Source organism: Phragmites australis, chromosome 3, assembly GCF_958298935.1.
Source record: "Phragmites australis chromosome 3, lpPhrAust1.1, whole genome shotgun sequence".
Taxonomy (NCBI): domain Eukaryota; kingdom Viridiplantae; phylum Streptophyta; class Magnoliopsida; order Poales; family Poaceae; genus Phragmites; species Phragmites australis.
Genome location: NC_084923.1, coordinates 8,356,002 through 8,383,286, shown reverse-complemented (window position 1 = coordinate 8,383,286; position 27,285 = coordinate 8,356,002). Strand labels below are relative to the sequence as shown.

Below are 27,285 nucleotides of genomic sequence, written 5' to 3'. Positions count from 1 at the left end.
TTGCTAGATTAAAAGATTTGGAATTATTGGGTTTAATCCCTCTTCTCTCCCTTCTTTATAATATCATATCAGTGTATATGTGTATGTACAAACGAGATATATAGCCGGTACAACATAGTGATTATTTTTGGCTAATCACGTAGAAGGATTAATGACCATGTGCTAATTAGAAAAGGTAGTTAATGGTGCAGTTGCTGTAACAGGGCATGTTCTTTGCCGTGCGGACATGATGGTTCATATGCACCCATCGGTACACTACAAGTAGCACATGTATCTCACGGCAAAGCTCAAGAAAAAAGTACTGCATGCACGCACACATGAATACATGATCATAAGGGTGCTCGTGTCTTTCATGATAATGAGCGCCAACTGAAGAGACCAGTTCGTGTATTATGGCAATTCGGCAACAATGCATGATGGTAGTGCAATCCAACAGAAGTAGATATGCATATATCTTGGGAGTCTGAAGAAATGGTGTATATGAACACATGCACATAAAAGTACTTGTTCTCTAATCATCAAGAGAACGCTAAATGATGAAGAGAGAAGAGAAACACTCTGCTATTGGTACCATATGGTGTTTATTCCACAAACATCAAGACGTGATCAAGATACGTATATCAAGTATTAAAGGGTTGGATCAAGTTTGTGCTTAAACGATTATGTCTGGATATTTCTGCATAAAGATTTTTCTTACGTGCTCATCCAACATATCAAACGCAGTCAGAAACCAATTGAGTTTGCCAAATTGCCGTCTGGCTCACAATCTATCATCTAGGCATGTGTTGCTCCCCCGGCCATCCAAACGCAGTCCGACGTGCTCAGCCTCATCTGATCGATGTGATATGATACGTCTCGCCATTTCTTTAAATTTTCCCTACCTGCTTACGTACTCACTCAGTACAATGATAAGACTACGATTGTATATAATTCAGCATAAACTGGCACGTATATCCCGTTTTTGTGCCAAGTCTCATTTCAGTCGGGCTACTTGTTTGACTTGTGAATAATGAAATATTTTGTTTGGCGATGACTCGACGGGACGATCGATCCAGAACACCATGATCTTGTACACGCATAATTCAAATCAGGATAACCATGGGACGCGGCGACGTGCCATCCATGCTTATCCCGGTTAGGTAAAAAAAAAAAGCACCGACATGGAGGACATCTCTCTGGGATCTCATTGACGGGATGCCACATCTCGAATTTGGATTAATTCAGTCAGATCGTACTCAACTGATCGTTAGCACCGTGAGAGATTTAACCCGATTAGGTGAGCAAGGGTTTAGTCTTTGGCTCATACACCTCTCTGTATGTTTCACAAGCTCTCCTGGATGTACAGCCAAACACCCAAACCTACAGTAAGTTTTGACTTCCCAGTGGCGATGAGCTTAAACTTGACGCCCTTATCGATTACTACAAATAATAAAAAATACACCAAAATCTGGTAACTGGTGGAACATGAACTTTTTGCGAGGGACTTTTGAGATTGTCCTTGCATCTGAGATCTTAATTTTTATTTGGAAACGAGCGTGGACCTGAGTTTTTGGCATCTCCCAAAATCTGATTTGCATGCATCAGGCGATGAAAGTCAGATTGTCCACGAAAAGTCTAACATGTCGAATACATATACGTTTTGACCCAGTAATTGTTCATTTTTGAACAATAGTACTACTCAGTGAGTGAGCTTTGTACATTTAGATTGACAGAGGAAACTATGCGTCACGTTCTACCATATTTTAGTCGCACCAGATCTGTACCAGTGTTCATCACGTTTCGTGCCGCTTTCGTGCTTCGCTACTTAAACCATTCCCTTGTATAAATACCCAACCCCCGCCCAGGCCCATCCCAACTCGCTCCATCTGATCGGCCAAACAGCTCGCGCCATCCATCTCTGTCACGTAACACGAAACCATTCAAAACTCAATAGAGCTCGTGACAGAAAAGCGCACACAAATGGCATTCCACAGAACGATGGCACGGTGCCTGTGGGCAGGCAAGAACGCGGCCGCTAGCGCCGCAGCCATTCCCAAGCCTCCCGCTCCCATCCCACCTGCACGGCAGCCCCTGCTGGCCGTGGACGACTGCCCGACGCTCGCATTCCTGCGGCCTCGGCCGGCCACCGCCGTCCGGTTCTCCACCGTGTCCGTCCCGCTCCCGGCGCACTGCTTCCCCGCCCTCCCCGTCGGGGACCAGCTGTTCCACCGTCTCCAGCTCGACGGGCTTATTCCGCCTGTGAGTACGATAACGCGGCCGCCTGAGGAAGTGGGCGTGACGGTGGAGCAGGCGAGGAAGGTGGCGAGGGCGGCGGAGATGGAGGTGGCGCGGACGAGGCTGAGGGCCAACGAGCAGAGCGTCGTGTCCGGGTCGGAGTTCGGCGCGCTCTGCGTCGACATTGCCGGTGGCGTCGAGGGCGGCCGCAGGCTTGCCCGGGCCCTCGACGAGTCCGGCGTCGTCATCGTCCTCGGCGACGCCGTCTTCCTCCGCCCCGACATGGTACGACCCAACGAACACCCAAGAAACGTGATAGTCATACAGAGCAGAGCACCCGCCTTATGCGTACGCATCTCTCCATGTGGCCTGCAGGTAGCGAAAGCGATCGGGAGCATACTCCCGGCGAAACAGCAGCTGGCGCCGCGGGCACGAGACGACGGCGAGGCGCGCAAGCGGGAGCTGGAGGCGATGGAGTCGCAGAAGGCGGCCATCGACGCGAAGGCGGCCGCGCAGGTGCGGCGCGAGCTGTGGTGCGGGCTGGGCCTCCTGGCGGCGCAGACGCTGGGCTTCATGCGGCTCACCTTCTGGGAGCTGTCGTGGGACGTGATGGAGCCGGTGTGCTTCTACGTTACGTCGCTCTACTTCATGTCCGGCTACGCCTTCTTCATGCGCACGGCCACGGAACCGTCCTTCGAGGGCTTCGTCCGGAGCCGCTTCGCGTCGAGGCAGCGCCGCCTCCTGCGGGCGCGCGGGTTCGACGTCGCACGGTACAACGCCCTGAAGCAGGGGGAGGGGCTCGGTTCTGCGGCGCAAAGCGACGGCCACGTCGACGTGTTCAGGCACGTCTCGCACGTACAATAGCTGCCCCGAGCGGCTACTAGTTTGGGACGTGGAAAGGCCGGAGCCCGGAAGAGTTCGCGTGTATCAGGGCACGGGATACGTGCCATGGTCAAGTCGCCATCTAATCGCGAATCAGCTTTCTGTATCGATTCATGAGGGGAAGTGTTGTCGGGCTGCACATAGTGACCGTTTGTTTTGGTAGGACATATTGTCAGTTGCCACATACATGGACTGAACATCTGTTTTCTTTTAAGGCGATTTCACCGATTTCAATTTGTCAAGAAGACGAAACACTTACGTACTTATGCAAAAGATTGCGTCTTCACTTGGCAGGTTTGGACTTAGCTGACCCTGTAGGTACACCTTCCACCCTTGCCCCATTTTTCTTACTTTCGTACAATCAGAGGATGGTGGGCCACGGTTTCATGCTGAATTGATAAAGATCTTCGAAGACCTTTTGATGGCTTGGTAATCGCTTTTTTTGGAACATTTGGAAGAAAAAGAACACCACCAAAATGTTGAAAGTACTATGGTGCAGGTTGCTGAAAGGATCAAGGAACAAATAGAAGTTTTTCAAAACGCAATGTCTAGTTGATTCATCTCTGTTGCTTGCTGAAGTCTGCGCCGGTTTGCCCCTGGGAGCTGTGGCCTTTGCTGCCCTCCCAGCTCTATTGTTGTCTGTTGGGCGCGGTGCCTAGAAGGCACTCTAGTTGTAATCTTCTTCTATCGAACTCTTGAACTCTTTATTTTTCCACCTTTATTCCTACTCTAATAAAATCGGCAAACCTCATGCTGTCCTTTTGGGAAAAAATTGTCAAGACTCAAGAGAAGAAAATATATGATCTCTTTATGAGGAAGTCGGGAAGGGAGGCCCCTACCTTAATTTTCATTAATAAAAGCGAGGAGTTTGTTTACATGCAAATGCAAATGGATGCCTAATAAAGCGCACACATAGGTGCAGAAGAAACTAAAAATGATGCTCGCAGGCATCCTTAAACGAAAATGTTAGAGCACCCTCGAACAGAATACGACGAGAGTCTCTTCCAACAAGGAGGCTTAAGCTTAGGGATCAACTCAGAATTAGGAGGAGAGAGTGAGAAGAACATGAGTCGGTGTAATGGGTCGAGAATCTCAAGTCCTCCACTCCTGCCATCTGAGGTCTTATTTTATAGAAAAAAAGGACATGAGAAATTACTAGTCTACCTCTAAAATATTATGTTACAATCATGTGTACATGCGGGTATTTAGGTCTCTCACTCTTTACATGCGATATGGTAACTAGTACACTACAATCACTATAGTAATGCCACCACATGTCGTCTAAATATCTTAGGGATGGGACGTTTCCCTAATAGCACCCCTCATCCGCTGGCTCTAAGGTTCCGAAGGGCGAGTAGATGAACAGAGAACTAGCTCTAGCCCCGGCTTAGAGTCAAGATATCCCGAACAACTTCTCCTCCTTGTAAAATCTCTCAATGATGACTGCAAAACAACGGCGATGAGGCTCAACTGGGGCGACACGGTATGAAGACCCGTGGTAGTGGTCAGAGGCGGAGTCGACGACGGAGTCAGGGCGGCGTGGGGTTGCGACCCCCCTTGGCGGTTGCTGTGAGCGACGGTGACGAGGCTCGAAGGAGGTGACAAGGTCTGAAGACCCATGGAGGTGGTCGGAGGCGAAGTCGACGGCAAGGCTGAGGGAGGCAGCATGGGGCCACGACCCCCTCGACAGTTGTCGTGAGTGGCGGTGATGAGGCTCAACGGAGGTGACATGGTCTGGAGCCCCGCGGAGGTAACCGGAGGGGTGAAGTTGACGGCAAGACCGAGGGAGGTAGTCTATGACCCCCTCAGCATGTAGTCGCAATGATGCTTGACGGAGGCAGGGCCATCCGGAGCCCCGCGATGATGGCCGGAGGTGGAGTCAATGACGAGATCGAGGAAGGCAATCCGTGATCCCCTCAACATGTAGTCGCAGCAATGCTCGATGGAGGCAAGGCCCTCTGGAGCATCGTGATGAGGCCAGAGGTGAAGTCGACGGCGGGGCTGAGGGAGGAAATCCACTACCCCTCAACGGTAAATGCAACGAGGCTCAACGGAGGTGACATGGTCCAGAGCCCTACGGAGGTGGTCGGAGGCGGAGTCAGTGATGAGGCAGAAGGAGGCAGTCTGCGACCTCCTTAGCTTGTAGTTGCGCCAAGGCTCGACGGAGGCAGACCCATCTGAAGCCCCGCGACGGTGGCTGAAGGCGGAGTCGACGCCGAGGTCGAGGGAGACAGTACGCTACCCCCTCAGCTGTAGACGCAGGGAGGCTCGACGGAGGTAGGTGTAGCGAAAATTGCCTTATTAGGTTATGATTATGATTTTTATGATTAATGATAATATAGTCATTGGGACTAACATGTTTGTCGAGAATATATGTTAGTAGGTCTCATATATGTAATACATGAAAAAACCACTGAAGTCGGAACAAAGTTTGTACTGAATTGGACAAGTCCTAGGAAAAATGACCTCACCGGATGGTCTGGCGCATAGGAGTTTATACTCCTAGAGCAATTTAATGTTCTGTGCAGAAGTAAATTGACCTCACCGGATGGTCCGGTGATGAGAGCAGAAGCACACCATAGTATATAACAGAAGAGTTGATTTTTGAAGGAAACTAAAGTTAAGTACATTGGATGATCCGGTGTTAGACGAGTAAGTACACCAGAGTATTTAACATTAGCTGTGCAAATGAGAGAAGGAAATGTTTCAACACACCAGATGTTCCGATGATGAATAAGCCAACACCAAAGTGTTTTTCAAGAAGATGTCAAAGTAGATGAAGGTCAACACACCAAAAAATCCGATGATCAGAAGGTTTATACACCAGACTAATTGCATAGAGAAGAAGTGGCTCGGCTTGGCTCAACACACACCGGATAGTCCAGTGATGGAAGTGAAGATTACACCAAACAATCCAGTGTTTAGAATGTATCTGAGTGGAGTTGCAATGGCTAGTATCCACCGATGTACATGTCGGATGATTTGGTGCTTCTACTACTATTGTCATCGGATCATCATGTGCTCACAGTAAAGTTGAGTCGTTGGAGCAACGGCTAGTTGGCAGTTTTGAGGTTATAAATGCCCACCCACTCGATCATTTGAAGGTGCTGGAGTCCAGATAACCTCATACACACCTGAGAATATATCCAAGCCATCCAAGTTCTTAAAGTGTTCATCCAAGGCGATTAAGCACACCATTAGAGAGTGATTAGTGCTTATAAGGCTAGAGAGATGTTTTGCTAGGTGCTGCAACCTAGAGAGTGGATCAAGGAGTGATCCAACCGTGTACCGAGAGGTATGTCAGCTTTTTAGAGTCTTTGTGACTTGCCGATAACTTGTTGACCCTCTGACTTGGTGTGGAGTGATGACGAAAAGATTGTGTGGGGATGCGGAGACCTTTGTCTTTGTGACTAAAGCTCTGCTGTGAAGACGATGCATAAGTGACTGGAAAAGAGGTTAGTGGTGAGACCTCATCTTGATGGCTTGATAGTTCATTATGCTTGAGATCTTGTCTTGGTGACTTGATATCTTAAGAGTCATGATCAAAAGAGACTTAGTCTCTAAATCATCAACTTGAATAGTTTATTCATCCGGTAACTATCTTCTTGGATTTAAGTATTTCTTTCTCAAATTGCAAGATTTTGTGTGCGATGATGTATAGATTGATTTTCAATGGAAGCTATGTGTTCAAATACATTCATGGGATACATGCTTAGAGGATCTTTTGGTGTAACATATTTCTCTTGAGTTTTTGCTTCCGCATATTGTTTTAAGACGCATTAGGTGAAAGATTAGAAAAAGATCATCTAAAAAGTTGGTAAGTCGTATATTCACCTTTCTCTGATTGTCATTCTCGATCCTACAATTAGATAGACAAATGTTTTTTTCGGTTTAGCCAACAATCGAGCCAAAAGGTGGTATTCTTGCCATTTCCAAGTTTTACCACTGTCACCGCTTTATATTACTCAATGATTGTGCTGAGATGTCACCATGCTCATGTGCAAACCGAGATTTTACCCCCGAGGCGTTTGCTATTCCGATAGCGAGCCTTCAGTATCCAATTGACCCATGGATTATCCAAAGAATAGTGGATTTTGTGAATAAACTTGAGTAGGAAGCTGATGTTCTGGGTCTCTATGTTTTTTATGCCTCAACCACCTTCTGATTTGGGCCGGCAAACCGCGGCCCATGCCACTGTCTGACACCCTATTTACAACAAGATAGATGCCTGCCGAGACAGACTATAATCCTCCTCTTTCAGCACAACAGGCGCACCAATGCTCTGGCTTATACAGGAACGGAAGGCGTGAAACATGTCGATACCAAGCAAGAAATTTCAAGAAACAGTTCGTCAAACCCCCCTTTCTATCTTCCAAAGTCCTAACAAATTAAAACCATAAATTTCCAGATGAACAAAACGATCGACAGGCATTTGCAGTTGCAATTTGTACTTCCTCGCAATTCCCCTTAGTAATATGTCCTCAGAATATGCTTTTAGCTATGCAGGTAGGATACTTGGAGACACAAGAAGTTCACTTACACCCAAGATGCTAGAAGGTCTTATTTGTGGAAAAAATTGGCTATTCACGGTCAAAGGTGTAGATAATGAAGGTATAGACGGTTGTTACTTTCATAAATTATATACACATACATATGTGTGTGTATGTATCTATTTCTCACAAACTAATCGTATTATCACTTGCAGGTACATGATTTATATTCTATGACGAGGATACCAATTTGGAGACCCTGTGTCCAGTGTAGATGTTCTAATTTGATCATATTAAAAACTAAAATCAGTGACAACGCATCTAGTGTTTTTATTCTGCATATTTGGTATCAATGTAGGCCCCTACATCTCACTTATTATCTGTGGATAGTAGTACAGTACCCATCAATTTTTTTTTTGACAAAAGAGATTGAACAAAGCAAATGAGGAGGATCTAAGAGCCTAGTGCGAATTACATAGCCAGTTGTGGTCAACACTTCCCCTCCGATGGTGTTTGCTTTGGTCATGGCCCATCCAAATTGTCTTGCCAATTTCCATGCTTTATTGAGTGTTCTCTAGTATATGTCATCTAATTTGGTTGAACATGTCATCTAATTTGGTTGAACTATAATGTACAATATGTTGCTTGGAAGAAACAAGACTTATGTGAAATCTGAAAGACTCCCCTTCTAAGTTAATATTTTTATTTACTGCGATGATTTGTGTATTTCCTTTGGTACTACAATATAAATAATATGTACTATGTTGTACGTTCTACCATCACTGGATCTATCAGAAAGGAGTGCAATGATTTGTGGCCTAGAATTGTTAGTGCAGCAAATGCGATAGTTTAATGGAAGCTTAATAGCATTTTCTTGTGTTAAAACTCAAATGGAGAGTTCTTAGTTACAATGTTGTTTATGCTGTTTAGAGGAGCTTTTGATGGCCCTATAGAATTTCTTAGTGTATGTTAAAACTCAAATAGGGAGTTCTTAGCTAGAAAGTTGTTTATGCTATTTAGAGGAGCTTTTGATGGCCCTATAGAATTTCTTAGTACATGTTAAAACTCAAATGATCATCGCATGTTACTTAACATTATTTGAAAAACATGTTCAGATATGCTACAGATATCACGTTAAAAATGTAGTTGTAATATTGTTGTGAATTTAAGACGTGTTATTTGATCTCATTTGGTATATATGATCTTGTCTTATGCTTGTAACTAAAGTAGTTCAACTTAATTTGTCAGCTTGTATTGATTTGTGTGTGTTGGCATATAGATACGTACAAGTAATAGAACCAAAGACTACAGACCGTGTTTTCGAGGCAGCAACATGTTTGGAGGAAAAGTAATCGCTAGGGAAGCTATGCGTTGAATGTAAATATTCCACCGCTTAGTAACAAAAACAATGAGTCAACGAGTAGAGCATGAACCGGGTTTGAAATGGGTTGGAAAGTAATTTGCTGGCAGGTTGGTTTGGTTTGGGTTTGGTAGGAGCAGTGGTGGTGTGGGTTCGGTTGGGCTGAGATGCTTTGATTAAAATAGTTTGGTGCGGTTTTCAGCCCATTAACAGGTTTAGGCTGTACTACTCCTACTGCTGCCCCGGGCAGAAGGTGATGAGGTACTGCGCGCCGGCGCCGCAGGTGAAGGTGCTGGTGGGGTCGTCGTACGCGTAGCTGTACGCCGCGGGGCACGCCGCCTTGAACAGCCTCGAGTACTTGGTCGGCCTGCAGCTGTTCGGGCCCCCGTGCGCGCCCGTGCAGCAGTACTCTGGCGTCCCGAACGCCTCGCACGCGCTCCGGCACGCCACCGTCGACGGCGACGGCGCCTCCCCCAGGCCCGCTCCCGTCTTATTCCTGGAAACCTGCAGCTCCGCGGGGCACAACGCGTTCACGTCGCCCACGCACCCGGCGTAGCCGCAGGTCGCGAAGTTCACCCTGGCGCCCGTCGCGTTCACGCCGATGCCGACGTTGTACCCGTCCACCAGGCTCACGTCGTAGAAGTCCTTCCCGTCGGCGCCGCCCAGGGTGAACTCCGCGAGCGTGACGGGCGGCGCGCCACCGAGGGTGCAGCTCACGGCGCCGCTGCAGTCGCCGGTGGCGCACAAGAGGGACGACGGGCCGGACGAGACGCAGCCGGTGCGCGCCCAAAGGCGGCCGGACCAGCCCGTGGGGGCCGGGAACGAGACGGTGGCGTTGGGCGAGAGCTCGAAGCCCCCGCCCCCGACGGCCACGGCGCTGTTGCCGGACAATGTGGCCGGCCAGATCGTGTGGGTGCAGTTGTTGTGCAGCGTGAAGACCGTCGTGCCGGCCGCCTCAGCACCCAACCCCACATGCGACCAGATAACCCCTGCATGTGCAGACACAAACATAAGTACAGCATTGCTGCAGTATGATCACAACATATAAGTCTGCAGATGTACCAGTGAGGAGTAGAAGCTGTGCGATTCGTATGGCTCCCATGGTAATGGTTTGATTCGCAAGTGTGCTTGAGGCGAAGGACCTGGCACCAGCAATCGACGGTCTCGTGGACAATGTATGCGGGAGAGAGCTGCAGCAGCTGGAAGAGGAATGTGGAAGCAGTAATAAACTATCAAGCGCTGCACTTGTCTGGTTTATATAGACGCGCAATCTCGTTGCTCTGCCACTGTTGTAACTCAGTGCGAGGGAGATGGTGGTTAGTTGGGAACTCGGGAGGATACATCGGAGTTCGTTGGGAATTCGGAGGAAGGCACAGCCAGCGCGCAAACGCCGTGGTCGTGGGCAACTGATGTACGCGTAAATGTAGGTGCAGTGGCTGAGATTAATCCGTGCACCGTTTCAGGTGTTGCGTGGGTAGCGGCGCTCTAATTTAGGCGAAATATCCGCAGCAGAATGGGAGCAGGCGAGCAGCTCAGCTTAGCCACGCGGGAGGAGAAAAATCTCGTTAGCCCATCAGGAAGCCGAACACCTTATGGGCCAATGGACCAACAGAACCCTCCGCGACGCGGCTTAAGCCTGTTACTCGCCTTAGGCCCTCAGCGCGTTGGACCGTAGGACGAAAGCCCCTGACCCATCCTCTTGCACGGCGGCCTACTCTCTTCGGCCTATTTGCGTGTCTCGATCTCGCACGCGAGGGATGAAAGCGGGAATACCTGTTCCGTTCCGTCCTATTGTTTTCCGATCGTTTTTGTTTTCCGGTTTTTACGCGGGACAGAACGGAAACGAGACGGTGAGATCCGGAAATGAAGCCGAAAACGATTAACACCTCATCCTGCGAATGTTCGTGTGCCAATCTGCCATGTTCGTGTGCCCGTTCAAATCTTCCTCTGCTCTGTTCGCTCGTTCGGTTTCGCGGACGGAGTCGGTTCGGTCATTGCCGTCGCGACTCGACTGGACGCCTCGGCGACGACCGCACTTCGCAGGCACCAAACGGCCGCAGGAGCTAAGCCGCGCACCCGCCGATTGCTGTCCGCTTCCCAGGTATTAGGAGTGGGCGTGGTTCGGGTCGATCCATTGGGTCTTTGCCCCGCCCCAAAAAACTTGGTTCCACCTGGCAGGTTGGGCTCTCAGCCTTTCGTTGTTCCTTTCCAACTTTCCAACCGGAACGCAAGAATTTTTTTTGGACCGGAAGAACACAAGAGTTGGGTCACATCTGGATTTCAAAAGTTTCAGCATGTTGAAAATATCATATACTGTCTGAGAATTGTATCTCCGGGGACCCTGAACAAAGAATGCGATGTAGGAAGCAATACAGACGTTCCAAGGTCAGATCATTGCAGGTGAAAGCTGCAATCTATTATATTATTATTTAAAGGTTGAAAAGAGCATGGAAGCTACAATATATTATATTATTATTTAAGTGTTGAAAAAAGTGATTTGTTTTTAAGGTTATAAAATTACTACGTTAATCAGAAAAAAAAATCTAGAGCACTTAGGAGTATTAACATCTAATAATATAAATTAAATCTAAGAATCCATATAAAAATGATTAATAAATAGCTAAATTCGGACTTAAAAATTATAAAATTAGTAGTTCGATTTTCAAATGGTTTGGGAAGCAAAATATCTAAATAAAGAGTCCAAATAAAATAAATAATAATAATTGAAATAGGGGTTAGAATAAAAAAATGATTCATATCAAATAGTCTTAGAAAAATCAAATTATTATAAAATTGAATTCCTAAATAAAGAGTCAATATAAAATACAATTAATCAATAACTAAATTCATAATAAAAATAATGTTTTTCTGAAATTCTTATTAAGATAATAGATTAAGAAGCATATTATAGCTCAAGGTCGTTGTATCAAGTAGACAACAGGCAAGACAGAACACACAAGCAAGACAAACATATTTTGATTTTAGTTAGGTTGCCACCGATATTTGACGTACGATTTTATCAGTTGAACAAAACGTATATAAATCGTACCAATATAGATATAAGATTCGGGTACAAGTTTGGAGAAAAATAATTTTCTCTTCTAATAACATATATTTTTATCTTTTCTTCTAATTTTATGTGTTTTGTAAATAAATGATACTAGCCTCATAAAAAACCTAAAGAGACTACTTTTTTTGCTCGAACTAAAGAGATTAATTTTTAATCAAAGTTTATTATAACAAAATATTGTAGCAAGGCTAGCCACGATATTAGCGTGGGTTGCCTTAGGGTCTCATTGGTTGCCCATATGAGAGCAACATGAACCGACATATACATATAATCTTCATGCAAGCAATCAATCACAGTCTCAACTGTTCCATCTGCTCATGTGACCTCAAATTCAGTCAACCAAATAAAAACTCAGCTCAACCTGTCCAGACAGATACAATCAACTAAACATTCTTTTTTTCAACAAGAGATAACTCTTTGCATGACATTGCAATTTGCTAGGTTCTGTTATTTTCTATCATAAAACCTCTAATCCGCTATATGGGTTGCAAATTTGGTGTCTTTCATGCCATGGCCGTTACCACCGTCAATATGAACCGTGAAAGTTTTCCAAAATGGCCAAACTACCCTGGTCTCTTATGCTATATGGCAACTGCGACCAGGAGATGGCCTACGACTGACAGATGGTCCTGGATTAGCACATGTACGAAAGGGGATCTCGATCCCCCATTCTCATCCCAACTGTGTTTGCCCGAGTCCGGTCACCACCCTGTCAAGCTCCTCACCGCCGAGAGAAAAGAGTGCTGGCGATCGACGTCCAGCCGCCCTCCACCATAGATTTTCCGCATGGACCGTAGCAAGGACCCCTATGCCATTTCTCCGCCATGAATCCCTCTCCTCCTTGCCGGAACCGTCGAGCCAAGATCCTCGACTCCGGTGCCGAAGCTCCTTAACCTCGCAAGTGACTTGTTACTTTGAGCCTCCTCTATCCAAGTTGAGCCCCTAGTGAGCTTCCCTGTACCGTCGTCGAGCTCACCGCCCCCTCTTTCCTTCCCCACTCATGGTCAGTCTAAAACATTCTTGTTGGGGAAACACCCCAGCCTAGAGATATTTAAATGATACACTGTGGTATTATTATAGCTATCATAGTGTCTCAGTCACCACGTGGTATGTAAAGGGATAAAATACCCGAAATACCCCTATATGCATATGATTGTAACATAATATCTTAGGAGTAGGTTGATAAATTCCCTTGCCCATTCTCTCTATAAATAAGCCCTCAAAGGGCAGGAGAGAGGACCCCTAGAGGTTTTCTCTTATTACTAAAACTTCAACAGATACTCAGACGATGCTTCTCTCGGCTCTCTCCTTTTAGCTCACAGGTTCATCTCCAAGCTCGAGCCTCCTCTTATGAGCGAGGTTCTCGTCGTATCTGTTTTGGGGCACGTCTTCTGTGTGCCAACAACGTGCCATCTGTGGGGATTTTTGACACAAGAAGTCATGAGAGGAGAGAAGTTGAGAGCATGCTAAACTAGCAAGAACACTCGAGCTCAGAGTTTAATACTGTGTAGCTAGGCACGCCAGATGGCACACGTAGAGGGCAACAGCCGCGCGGTTCTGCGTAAGCAAGCCTGTCGCCCTTTACGGCCTCAACAAGTCTAGGGAGACCGCAACAGCACGGCTTTGTGTGAACGAGCACCATCTCTCGTCGGACCCTCCACCATGTGCGGTAGGACCATGGAGGCCCCTCGCTAGGCGCCCCCTGTTGTCTTCCGTACGCCATGCGGAGGGCACCTCTGGTTACAAGGCTCGTCAACAGGCAGCGCGTGAGCCTGCAGGCCGAGGAGGCTAGCGATCGCCCCGTCTATACATGTGTGTATACATCCAAACATAGCTCCATGCGAAGGTAAGCATGCACAGCTTCGGACACAGTTCCATGCGAAGGTAAGCATGCACGGCTCCAAGCGCCGCTCCATGTGAATCCCTTATTTAAATCTCCTTAGCTCGTTACTATGCGGCATAGTGCATTGGCTGGCAGGCGCTGCACAAGACAAGAAAAAAAGTCAAGGAGCGGGTCGTGTCCACTTGGGGTGGGCCCCTGACACATGCAATGTCCATAGCAGGGCATGGCATCGCAACACTTGACTAAAGCTTTCGCGTTCATACCATGACCTAGGGATCTTTATTCTCGCGGTGGAAATAAGAGTAGTTTATTTGTTTGCCATGTACAAACGCGAGTCCCTATAGGTTATGGTATGTGTTAGAGGGTCCATGTGGATGGTAGTGGAGAATAGCTCTTCACTTTAGAGGTGTCCGTGTGTCCTTGCCACTAGCAAGCCTATCTTGTATCAGAGGCTGGCGCATTAAATATGGTAGCCCTATGTGCCCATGTTCCACTTACTCACAAATATTTATAAGCTAAAACTGTAGGAGCTAAGCTACCTCCTAGCCACACCTTTCTAAAAAATTAAAATATCTCAAGATAGCAGCCTACTGGCCACTCCTTTTTTAAAGGGTAAGGACACTTAAGATAGTCTAGGGCATGTGAGCTGAGAGCATGGTAAAAAGGCATGCCATGTTTTATTAAATGCAGTCCAATCCCCCTGTCTCATGTCGGCTAACTTCACCGACACGCCTCAAGAACAGCATGGACAGAATAAAAAAGGGCTAGATATTTTTATTGCTTCTTGTCGTATCTTTTTCCTAACCCATGCAGGCAGCTTGGGCCGGTCACGGCAATGCGCAGGGCTTCAAGAGTAGCCACCTCGTGCAGGCCTTGGCACTCTGCTCACACTGGAGGCTGAGCTCCCTACCGGAGCTCTTGCCACACCTCCGCACTCTCTGAGCTTTCGATAGTCGGAGCCCATCGAGTCGAAGCCTCTTCGCCCCTCCATCTACCAGATCTTCCAGTTGGGATCCTCTGGCTAGGAGCTTCGTTGGATCCACATGATGTACGACTTTGGTGCTTCAGCCCTCCACGCCACGTCTGAGTCGAGCCCCGCTCTCTGAACTCCACCGGACCTATAAATCGTGGTTGGAGCCATCTGAAATTTCGCCAGAGCACCTTCTTCTCTGCGGCCGAGTGACCTTTCGCATCGTGATTGGAACCCATTCACCTCTCTACCAGAGCCTTCAAACTCACCACCGGAGCCCATGCCTCCGGTATCCAGAGCCACCTAGGCTCATCGCCGGAGCCTTCAACCTCGCCACAGGAGCCCATGCCTCCAGCGGTCAGGGCCACCTCCGCTCGACGACGAAGCCATCTGCCTCGCCACTAGAGCCTATGCCTCCGGCTGCCGGAGCCACCTCGACTCACCGCTGGAGCCTTCAACCTCGCCACAGGAGCCCATGCCTCTGGCAACCAGAGCCACCTTTGCTCAATGACAGAGCAGTCTATCTTGCCACCGAAGCCCATGCCTTCAGTGGCCAGAGCCATCTCAACTCACTGTCGAAGACTTCAACCTCAACTAGAGCCATGCTTCCGGTGGCCGGAGCCATCTCATCGTTGAAGCCCTTCATCCTCGGCAGTTGTGCCTACGCAGAGGACTTGCCATGCCTCCAGGGCCATCCCGCCATTCACCGAAGACCGGGCTCCACAGCCACCTCATTGCCAGAGACCACTGTCCTACTCGACCCACCTCTCCTGCTCCATCCGTGCCTTGCTTGACACCGGCAGCGGGGTGGCGAGCTGGGGCTCCACAACGTGCTCTATGCCCACCTTCGAGCTTCGGCCACTCCCGTGCCAGAGTCCGAGTTTCGACCCACCTCGCCGGAGGCCATGCGTACTCATCGTGGACTCCTAGATGAAATAATGATGCAAAATTCGTTACGTCATTGCGTTAGATTGCTACACGAGGACCAAATAGAGCATGTTCTGCATGGCCGTGCACCCACTACAGATGAGCACGAGCACGGGGAGATCTCATTACCATTGGTGGAGCCCCAAGAGCTTCTTCTTGGATAGGCTGTGTATGGTGAGGCTGCAGACCAGAGTGTCGACGATGACCACTAGGCTGACCCACTCGACGATGAGCAAGCAGTCCGTCGTGTCACGCTTGAAGCCCGAGGTGGCCTCATGAAACCTCAGGTGGGAGCACCATCAGCATCACTCCAAGCTCAATCACTTGATATCATTCAAAGCCTACATGGTGGAGTCAACATGAGGATCTATTGATTGGCAAGGAAGTAATGACCAATTGGAAGTGTTCCTCAAGCTACATCATGAGCTTGGTGAGTTCTTGCACGACGACAGCGTCATTCTGTGTGGCATGAACAAGGCATGCGAGCAGCACGAGTTCCTCCTGGTGACAAACCACGACGTGGACCAAGCACTGCTCGCCGAAGCACATCGCTGCCCTGACACCTTACGGAGGTGCCCAGTCCGTGCGAGGTACGCCCCACCATTGCCCTCTCCAGTTCAATGTCATGGTTTGCATTTGACCCTTACATGGTGTTCTACTGCAAATTAGCTAGTCATAGACAAAGCAAACATCAAAACTTAAGTTATACCTTAGGCTGGCAAGCGCTAAGAATAGCCGCCGTCCGACCTAGTCATAACTTATGCTGCAACTAGATTTTTGCTAACAACAGTAGACGACAAAACTTAAGTAATATCTCTGTTCAACAATAGACGACAAAACCTAAGTCATATCCCATTGCAAACAGTAGACAGTAAGATTTAAGTTATACCTTTGCTCAAATAGTGCATAGCAATTAAAAACCTCTGCAAACAAAGATGTCTTTAAAATCATCCAACATCTTTAAGGCTTTGCCTACATACCATAGCGATATGGACCTACTGGCATCTTGAATGCAGAGCCTTCATGTCGACATGGACATGGACCCTCCAGCATCTTTAAGATATTGCCTATGTGTCGGAGTGGTATGGACCTTCCGGTATCTTGAAGGCATATCCTTCGTGCTGGCGTGGATATAGTCCCTCCGACATCTTTAAGGCATCACTTATGTGGCGGAGCGGTATGGACCTACCACCATCTTGAAGGCATAGCCTCCGTGCTGGCGTGGACATGGACCCTCCAATATATTTAAGGCATTGTCTACGTGTGGGAGCGGTATGGACCAACTGGTATCTTGAAGGCATAACCTCCGTGCCGGTGTGAACATGGACCCTCCGGCATCTTTAAAGCACTGCCTACATGCTAGAGCAATATGGACCTACCAACATCTTGAAGGCATAGCCTCCGTGCCAGTGTGGACATGGACCCTCCGGTACCTTTAAAGCATTGCCTACTGCCAGAGTGGTATGGACCCACCGGCATCTTGAAGGCATAGCCTATGTGCCGGTGAGGATATGGACCCTTTGGCATCTTTTAAGGTCTAGCCTACGTGCCGGAGAGGTGTGAACCCTTCGCACATGGGAGAGGTATGGACCCCCGGTATCTTGAAGGTATAGCATCCGCACCGGAGAGGTCGCATCGAACCACTAGCCAATGAAGAGTTTAGCTGTACTCACACCCAACGCAACTAAGCACCCCTAAAAAATCACATCCTCTGGCCGCTAGTAGCCGCAGAATGCAAGGCGGCTAGGATAGGGGAGACAAAAGAAGCGTTGATGCGACCAAAATTGTAAGGCAAAAGGTGAAGTTAGCACAATACAATTTCATTCATACATCATCATACATACATACACACATACATACATCATACATACTAACATGTACACATACATACATACCTTTGTACATGTACATATACTCACATGTTGTATAACCGCCCTAGGAGGTTCCCTACCTTGGCTAAAGCCATGACAATAGTGCTAATAGAACGCCCCCTCCACCCGCTTGCGGCCAAAAATCCCAAGAGGGGCTGGGAAGTTACGGAGCTAAAAGGCTTGATCGATACTACACAAGTTGCAGAATTTCACTAGCTCTAAAAGGCTTGAACCATCCTGCACAGGACTAGTGTGAGAATCGAGATCGACCTCATCTCCGGCTTCCATCGCCTGGGGCTCCGGATGGCTCCACCTCTAGCACCCGCATTGTCGACTCCATCTCTAGCTCACGTCGCTAGGCTTTGGATGGCCCTGCCTCCGCCAAAGCCTTGTCACATCCACCGTTGAGGGGGTAGCAGACTGCCTCCCTCGGCTGCATTGTCGACTTTGTCACCAGCTCACACCGTTAGGCTCCGGATGGCGCTGCCTCCATCAAAGCCTTGCCGCATCCACCGCTAAGGGGGTAGCAGACTAGCCCCCTCGTCCACGTCATCGACTCCATCTCCGGCTTCCGTTGCCGGGGGCTCCAGATGGCTCCACCTCTGTTACCCAGACAGCCCTGCCTTCGCCTCTATCAAGTTTTTCTTCGGCCCACGCCGCATGACTCCAGACGGCCCTGCCTCTGTCAAGCCTCGCCGTGTCCACCGCTGAGGGGGTAACAGACTGCCCCCTCGGTCACGTCATTGACTTCATCTCTGACTCATGCTACCAGGCTCTGGACGGCTCTACCTCCGTCAAGCCTCACCGCATCCACCGATGAAGGGGTAGCAGACTGCCCTACTCGGTCATGTTGTTGACTTCATCTCCAACTCACGCCGCCGGGCTTGGGATGGCCCTACCTTCATCAAACCTCGCCACGTCCACCGTTGAGAGGATAGCAGAGTGCCCCCCTCGACCGTGTCCTCAACTTTGTCTCTGGCTCACGCTGCAAGGCTCTGGATGGCCCTGCCTTCGTCAATCCTCGCCACGTCCACCATTGAGGGGGTAGCATACTGCCCCCCTTAGCCGTGTCATCAATTCCATCTCTAGCTTTCGCTATCGAGGGCTCCGCATGGCACCACCTCCGTCACCCATGTCATTGACTCCATCTCTGGCTCATGCTGTGAGGCTCCGGATGACCCTGCCTTCGTCAAAACCTTATCGTGACCACAACTGAGAGGGTAGCAGACTACCCCCCTCGGCCGCTTCATCGACTTTGTCTCCAGCTCACGCCGCCAACTCCGAACGGCCCATCCCCCGTCAAGCCTCACCGCTTCCACCGCTGAGGGGGTAGCAGACTGCCCCCTCGGTCGCATCATTGACTTCATTTTCGGCTCACGGGCCGGACGGCCCTGCCTTCGTCAAGCCTCGCCGTGTCCACTGCTGGGAGGGTAGCAAAGTGCCCTACTCGGCCGTGTTGTCGACTTCATCTCTGACTCACACCGCTAGGCTTTGGACGGCCCTGCCTCCATCAAACCTTGCCGCGTCCACCGCTAAGGGGGTAGCAGACTGCCCCCTCGGCCACGTCATTGACTCTATCTCTGGCTTTCACCACCGAGGGCTCCGTACGGCTTCGGTTCCATCACCCGCATCGTTGACTCCATCTCCGGCTCACGCCATTAGGCTCCGAACGGCCTGCCTCCGTCAAAGCCTCGTCGCAACCACTGCTGAAAGGGTAAAGGGTAGCACACTAGGCCCCTCAGTTGCATCGTCGACTTCATCTCTGGCTAACATCGACAAGCTCTGGATGGCGTTGCCTCCGTCAAAGCCTCGCCACGTCCACCACTGAAAGGGTAGCAGACTGCCCACCTCAGTCGCGTCAACGACTCCATCTCTAGCTTCCACCGCCGGGGCTCTAGATGGCTCCGTCGCCGTCACCTGGACGACCCTGCCTTTGCCTCTGTCAAGTCCATCTCTGGCTCATGCTGCCAGGCTTTGGACGGCCCTGCCTCCGTCAAGTCTCACCGCTTCCATCGCTGAGGGGGTAGCAGACTGCCCCCTCGGCCACATCGTCGACTCCATCTCCAGCTCACACCGCCAGGCTCCGGATGACCCTGCCTCCATCAAGCCTCACCGCATCCATCGCTGAGGGGTAGCAGACTACCCCCTCGGCCGCATCGTTGACTTCATCTTCGGCTCATGCCGCCATGCTCTGAACGGCTCTACCTCCGTCAAGCCTCACCATATCCACCACTGAGGAGGTAGCAGACTGGCCCCCTCAGCTGTGTTGTCGACTTCATCTCCGGATCACGCCACCAGGCTTTGGACTGCCCTGCCTCCGTCAAGCCTCACCGCATCCAACGCTGAGGGGGTAGCAGACTGCCCCCCTTGACCATGTCATCAACTTCATCTTTGGCTCACGCCGCCAAGCTCCGAACAGCCCTGCCACAGTCGAGCCTCATCGCGTCCACCACCAAGGGGGTAGCAGACTACCCCCTCAGCTGCGTCTTTGACTCCGTCTCTGGCTTTTGCCGCCAGGGGCACTGGACAGCTCTGCCTCTATCACCCGCGTCGTTGACTCCATCTCCAATTCATGCACGAGGCTCCGGACGACCCACCTCCATCAAAGCCTAACCGCGACCATAGCTTAGGGGTAGAAAATTGGCCCCCTTGACCATGTCGTCGACTCCGTCTTCAGCTTCCACCGTCGGGGGCTCCGAACGGCTCTGCCTCTGTCACCCGCATTGTCAACTCCATCTTTGGCTCACGCCGCCAGGCTTTGGATGGCCCTGCCTCCATCAAAGCTTCACCACGACCAACATTGAGGGGGTAGAAGACTGCCCCCCCCCCCCCTCGATTGCGTCATCGACTTCATCTCTAACTTCCGCCGCTCGGGGCTCCGGATGGCTCCGCCTCCGGCACCCTCGTCGTCGACTCCATATCTAGCTCACACCATGTGGCTCCGAACAGCCCTACCTCCGTCAAAGCCTCACCGCAACAACCACTGAGGGGGTAGCATATTGCCCCCTCGGTCACGTCGTCGACTCTGTCTCCAGCTTCCGATGCCAGGGGCTTCAGACGGCTCCGCCTCCATCACCCGCATCGTCGACTCCATCTCCAGCTCACGCCGCCAAGCTCTAGGCGGCCCTACCTCTGTCAAAGCCTCACCGTGACCACCGCTGAGGGGGTAGTAGACTGCCCCCCTTGGCCACATCGTCGACTCTGTCTCCGGCTTCCCCTGCCGGGGGCTCCGAACGGCTCCGCCTCCATCACTCGCGATGTCGACTCCATCTCCGACTCAGGCCGCCAGGCTCTGAACGGCCCTGCCTCCGTCAAGCATCGTCATGGGGCTTCGAACCAGGTCACCTCCATCGAACCTCGCAGTCGCCACTTGCGGCCATCATTGAGAAGTTCTACAAGGACGGGAAGTTGTTCAAGATATCATGATATGCTGACTCTGAGGTAGGGCTAGAGCTAGTTCTCTGATTCATACGCTCGTCCCTCAGAACTTTGGCGCCAGCCTGGAGATATTTAGACAACGCATTGTGGTATTATTATAGTTATCATAGTGTCTCAGCCACGATGTGGTATATGAAGGGGTAAAATATCCAAAATACCTTTCTATGTATTTGATTGTAACATAATATCTTAGGGGTATGCTGGTAATTTTTTCTATCTCTTCTCTCTATAAATAAGCTCTCAAAGGGCAAGAGTGGATGACCTTCAGAGATTTTCCTCTATTACTAAAACTTCAACAGATACTCAGATGATGCTTCTCTCGGCTCTCTCTTTTTGGCTCACAGGTTCATCTCCAAGCTTGTGCCTCCTCTTACGAGCGGGGCTCTCGCTGTATCTGTTCGAGGCACATCTTTCGTGCGCCAACAATTCGGCTGTGGTTATTTAATTCAGTTAAGGCAGAAAAGAATAAATCTATTTATTGCTCAACTATTAAATCTGCTAAACATTTTTGTGGTTTGCTATTTTTTGCAAGTTAAAAATATTCCCTTGTGTATTTGCTTATCCCTTTAGTTATTACATGTCACAATTGCATTAACGGGGTTACAATTTGAACCAGCAAACCATAGCAGGGGCAAAATAGTCTTTTCCACCTCTGTTACTGTAGGGATCGTTGACGTCCTAAGAGAGTGAGGGTGAATTAGGATACCTAAAACTAATCGGCTCCAAAAACTTTACAAGATAAATATATATTAATTTCTATCTAAATATATTCTAAATTCATCTAGCGTGTCTACTCTACCGTTCAAAAAAGATTGCAACATATAGTCAATTCTAGCAAACTACTCTAGGAACGTAAACAAGCAAAGGTAGACTGCAAGTATGTAAATGCAGAAACAAAAAGATAAGAGCAAACTCGACACAAGAAATTTGTATTCCGTGGTATTGATGGCATAAACGCCACCTCTAGTCCATGTTGAAGCAGCCACCTAGACTATTGCTCCCGGGCGGCACTTGATCACGGCGTTTGAGACACCAAACTTCAAGTAGGTTGAGCCACAAAGCAATCAAGGTAAGACCTCACCACAAGCCTCTTTTTCGGTCACTTACCGTCATCTTTACTTCGGAGTTTGAGCCACCAATGCAAGGGTCTTCGCGTTACCGTACAAGCTTCTTGCCGCTACTTCACACCAAGTCGGAGGGTCAATAACCATAAGCCATGGTGGCTCATGGTGCCAGCGAGTGACCAAGACTCCAAGGTGTCAACATACCACTTGGTATAATGTAGGATCACTCATTGATCCCCTATCTAGACAATAACATCTAGCAATAACTCTCTCTAGACTTATTAGTACTAACCACTCCCTAATCTTATGCTTAATTACTTTGTATGATCACTTTTAGCACTTTGATAGTTTGTATGTCTTCTCAAGTGTCTATGAGTTTCCTTGGACTCCAGCACACTGAAATGATCGAGTGGGAGGTATGTATAGCCTCAAACCCGCAAACTTGTCGTTGCTTCAACAGTCAAAAAGATTGTGAACACCGGATGATTCAGCATCAATAGCAGTACAAATACCGGAACATTCGGCATGTACAGCAGCAGAAACTAGCCGTTAACTAACCGTTGGAATCGCACTCAAACTCATTGTGAACACTAGATGTTCCGGTGTTATCTTGAACTCCATCTTCAGACTATCTGACATGTAGACTTGAGCCAACCAAGCCACTTCTCACTGAAAATTATCTGATGTGTAGATCTTCTAATCACCGGACCATCCGGTGTGTACAACCATATCAAAACCTGTCGCCGTAACATCTTCTGGAAAATGCTTCGGCGTAGACAATTCTTTATCGTCGAACCATCCGACGTTTACAACTTTTGAAGCATCTTCTGGAAATACTCTGGCGTGTACAAACCTCTGAGCGATAAATCATCCGGCGTGTACAAAACTGCTTGTGAAAATGCTCTGGCGTGTACAAACGCCTCATCGCTAGACTATCTGGCGTGTATAATTTTCCTAGGATTTATCCAATTCAATCCAATCTTTATTCCGCATAAATGGATTCTTCATGTATTGCATCCATAAGACCTACTAAAACATATACTTGATAAATATATTAGTCTTATTAACTATATTATTATTAATCATCAAAATCATATACATTCTATAAAAGGACTATGTTAGCTACAGTTACACGAAGACAAAAAAAAAATCAACGATGACATGGAAGGGTAAGAAATTGCAACTCCATGACACCAATAGTATAAGCAGTTTTGTGATAGCAGATTCGGACCAAATGAAATTGCAATAGAAAACATTCTATTTTTTTAACCTGTATATACGGTTCATATAGATAATACATATGTACAAAGTGAAGCAAAATAGGGTACAACGCAAGTTCAAAGCAAGAAACTAGCTACAAAATTACTCGTTGAACTATGCACATCTTATCGGGCTGCCACCGCATCGGCAATCCCGATGTTGTCCTCCGAGCTGGGCTGCCACGGCTTCTCGAACGCGTCGGCTACTGACAACGGCTGCGCCAGCATGGAGAGGCTGAACACGACCTCGGCCATCTTCGGCCGCCGCGCCGCATCCTCCTCGGTGCAGGCCCTCGCCATGCCGGCCAGGCTAACAGCCGCGTCCATGTGGTACTCGCTCCCGAGAGCGGGGTCCATCCACTTACTCAGCTTCGCTTCCCTCTTGTCCCCGGCTTCTAGCACGGCCCGGATCTCGCTCCACAGCATGCCTATCTCCGTGCCGACGCGCGCCTCCACCGCCCTCCTGCCGGACAGGAGCTCCAGGAGCAGCAGGCCGAAGGCGAACACGTCGCTGCTTGTCGCGGCGGCATCGACCATGTCTGGCTTGGCCAGGGAGAAGCTTGATATCTTGGCCCTGAAATCTGCCGTGAGCAGGATGTTCCGCGCGCGGATGTCACCGTGCACCATGCTCGGCTGCGTGTGCTCGTGCATGTAGAGCAGACCGTTGGCGACGTCCAGCGCGATGCCCAGCCTCTGCTCCCACGAGAGAGTACATGCCACAGTGCTCGACGACGGCAGCGAGGACGGCAGCTTCTGGTACAGCCACTTGTCGAGCGAGCCCTTCTCGGCGAACTCGTAGACAAGGAAGGCGTAGTCCCCGTCAACGCCGATGGACATGCCGGCTAGCTTGATCAGGTTGGTGTGGTTGACCATCTGCATCATCCTCAGCTCCGCGGACACGTCGCCTTTTGCCGGCTTCACCGCGAACACCTCCCCGTCGAGCTTCGCCCGGTAGTACGAGCTGCCGATCTTGCACTTCTCGTCCAAGTTCATCGTCGCTTCCATGATTTCCTCTTCCACGAAGATGATAGGCTTGTCGATGAACTGGGACACGCCGGTGAGCAGCTTGCCCCCTCCTTTCACCATGTGGGCATAAGAACTACTGCTGTTAAGACCGTACTGGTTCTTGGACCAACAAAGTCTCGGGCTCAGGAGCCTCGACCCTGAATGCACCAATGCCTTCTTGCGGTACCTCCGGTGCGCCAGGATTGCCATGCACAAGGCGGCGAGTGCCACGAGAGACCCTGAGATGCTGGTTCCTATGATGATACCCCGACGGCGCGACCTGGTCCTGTCATCGCCAGAACTAGGAACGTGGAGTAGCGGAGGAAGCTGCGGCCGCTGCTGAACTGGGATCAGCATCGGCGGCCCCATGACGGAGGTGAAGTTGCCGGTGACGTTGTTCGCCGCGGCGATGTCGATCGCGTTGGAATTCATCAGCTTGCTCACCTCGGACATGTTGTCCCCTGGTTGCCACACGTAGGTGATGAGGCTCTGCACCCCACGGCTCCGCTCTGCCTGAGTCGGACACCGGCAGAAGAGCGGCACGGTGACCTCCTGCTGGGGTTGCAGGTCGGTGGCCTCCGCACCCGGGTTCATCTCCTGGATGAGATGGAAGTCGGTGAGGTTTTCGTAGGCGGTGCCCGCGAGGTAGTAGAAGGTGTCGTGGAGCTGGATGGGGTACGTGATGTTCGCGAAGGACCGGCCGCCCGTGCAGCCGCACCTGACGGGCACGAGCAGCGGCTGTCCCGGCAGCAGCACGCCGTCCTCGGAGGTCATGTTGTTGGCGCTGGCGATCCGCGCCCGGCTCGTGCCGAAGAGGTCCGAGATGCTGCCGAGGTCGAGGAAGCCCGGGGACTGCGTCCAGTACACGACGAACGTGTCGCACGGCGCCGACACGTTACAGGCAAAGCGCGCGGCGACGGTGTCGTTGGAGACGGCCTGTCCGCCGGCACCGTGGAAGCCGAGGAGGATGACGAGGAGGAGGAGATGCAGCAGAGGGCAGCAGACATGGCGGGGTTCCATTAATTTGGTGTCACGGTGTGTGCGTGTGTGTGAGCTCGTTTGCTAAATGGAGGTGTGAAGTAGTAAGGCGATGGCTCGATTTAGCTTCATAGTTTAACGTGCAGTCCGGCACTCTTAGGGCTGTACCAAGTCAATATCAGTGGTCTTTTGTCGCGGCTCTAATGCTTTGATTCGGTCCTTGAAGTCTCGCTTCGCGATGCAGATGCCATTCATGCTCTACTTCTCTGCCTGCACTAGACTTTTTTTGTTTATAGCACGCATAATTTGATCTGGATTATTGCAAGTGTAAGCGGCCTGCTAGATTAGCGGAACAGGGATGAAGAATGCGACAACTATCTTTTGAAGGTCGCTTTCATGGCGATTGCTTTCAGCCGGAACAACGGAACGGGTCGGTCGGCCGTTGTCTGATTGGAGAGAGTTGCTGTACGTCAGTGTCAGATGATACTACGCCATCGTTTTCAAGAGAAAGAGGAAGGGATTATACCATGGTAGCATCGACCAACACAACAGGCTACCGCTAACCGACTAGGTATTGATGCACCCAATGGCCATTAACAAAGGTTTTTATTAGCAGGAAATCCTAATTACATGCAGATGGAGATGTTCAGATATCTGGGCGCTGTGCTGATAAACAAGTCTGAAATCAGTACAGCGTGGTGCCAAAGGCTCCTGTCCAGAGCATAAAACAGATGAATCAAGTGAATCTAGCTAGTCTTGATAATTTGACATGTGTTAGTGAAAGATATCATCGATCTGGTCGATAAGAAGATGCATGCACCTGAGTCAGGCGCCTGTAGGCTGTAGCCTCCGATGACCTGACTGAACGAGAATATGGTGGGACAGAGAGTGGCAAGTGATCTTATATCCGTCTGTCCTTTACATGTACAACATGAACACCACTATACGTACAACCTGTTTGTAAAAAAAATCAGTAAACTTTACATTTCTCTTGCTCAAATGCTTCTCTTACAGGTCCAGGCAATTGAGAGATTCGACCATGGTTTGTTGATGCCTTGTCTTCGTAGTGACACTTGAGATTAATAGTTTGGCTTTTACCTACCAATTTGAGAATCATGAGGTGAGCAATGCAACTATACTCTATTTTTCAATAAAGAAAGTTTTATTAACTTTATCATTATATCAAGGTGATATAAATATATAAAAATTCAGCTTCTGCATAGCTCGGATGATGCACATAAAAAAAAAGATCGGAAAAATAAAGATTACCACTACAAGCCAGCAAAAGAAAAAACCGAAAAAGTCAATACAGCTGGTTATAGCGAAGCATCAATTTGAAGTCTAGATTGGCATCCAAACCGGATAAATATATCATTGATCATCCTCTCTAGCATAGTACATGCCCATGCCACCATATGCTGATCTCTTATCGCTGCAACACCACCCATATACATAGTCACTCGTATATGTATAAATAAACTGTAAAAGAGAGTTTAATTTTGTCTTATTGAAGTCAATATCATTTCTACATAGTTATATCGATCAACAAAAAGTTGTTGCCACTACTATTAATTTGTCTTTCTATTGCTTACTAAGACCACAAAATCAGTTACCAAATATACTTGAAATACTACTTGGTGGATAAAGATTCAAAGTCAGTCGAATGATAAACCATACAGATCTCGAAAATAATAATAAAAAAGAGATACTTAATTATCTTATTTTTAATGACAAAAGCAACACTTCTGATCACATTGCCATTACTTTAATTAGGTTATCCTTTGTTAAAAGTACATCTTTGCGTAGGTACCATATGAATACTTTTATTTTAAAGGTACTTTTAATTTCCACAGTTATCTGTTCATCATTGGTACATCACAATGTACAGGTGCTCTATATAGTGAGTTTATTGTG

At 49.1% G+C, this 27,285-nt stretch overlaps 3 protein-coding genes across 3 annotated transcripts; 1 reads left to right on the top strand and 2 right to left on the bottom strand.

The window, feature by feature from the left end:
• Nucleotides 1-1,856: 1,856 nt before the first annotated feature.
• Nucleotides 1,857-3,354, top strand: LOC133911949 (calcium uniporter protein 2, mitochondrial-like). The gene is made up of 2 exons (XM_062354451.1): nt 1,857-2,499; nt 2,590-3,354. The coding sequence occupies exons 1-2, from the start codon at nt 1,960-1,962 to the stop codon at nt 3,076-3,078; spliced, it is 1,029 nt and encodes a 342-aa protein (XP_062210435.1). The 5' UTR covers nt 1,857-1,959; the 3' UTR covers nt 3,079-3,354.
• A 5,530-nt stretch (nt 3,355-8,884) lies between these two features.
• Nucleotides 8,885-10,153, bottom strand: LOC133910950 (pathogenesis-related thaumatin-like protein 3.5). Its single transcript, XM_062353189.1, has 2 exons — nt 10,009-10,153; nt 8,885-9,935 (listed from the first exon to the last, which is right to left on the bottom strand). Exons 1-2 carry the CDS (start codon nt 10,046-10,048, stop codon nt 9,178-9,180), a joined length of 798 nt encoding a protein of 265 aa, XP_062209173.1. The 5' UTR covers nt 10,049-10,153; the 3' UTR covers nt 8,885-9,177.
• A 13,260-nt stretch (nt 10,154-23,413) lies between these two features.
• On the bottom strand, nt 23,414-25,449 carry LOC133910949 (serine/threonine receptor-like kinase NFP). The gene has a single exon (XM_062353188.1). It carries the CDS (start codon nt 25,411-25,413, stop codon nt 23,515-23,517), a length of 1,899 nt encoding a protein of 632 aa, XP_062209172.1. The 5' UTR covers nt 25,414-25,449; the 3' UTR covers nt 23,414-23,514.
• Nucleotides 25,450-27,285: the final 1,836 nt, after the last annotated feature.

Excerpts from the sequence above, each read along its gene's own strand:
- LOC133910950 (XM_062353189.1), bottom strand. The coding sequence starts at position 10,048 with ATGGGAGCCATACGAATCGCACAGCTTCTACTCCTCACTG. Across the intron at positions 9,936-10,008 it reads ACAGCTTCTACTCCTCACTG|GGGTTATCTGGTCGCATGTG; the intron begins GTACATCTGCAG and ends CTGCACATGCAG.
- LOC133911949 (XM_062354451.1), top strand. The coding sequence starts at position 1,960 with ATGGCATTCCACAGAACGATGGCACGGTGCCTGTGGGCAGGCAAGAAC. Across the intron at positions 2,500-2,589 it reads TCTTCCTCCGCCCCGACATG|GTAGCGAAAGCGATCGGGAG; the intron begins GTACGACCCAAC and ends TGTGGCCTGCAG.
- LOC133910949 (XM_062353188.1), bottom strand. The coding sequence starts at position 25,413 with ATGGAACCCCGCCATGTCTGCTGCCCTCTGCTGCATCTCCTCCTCCTC.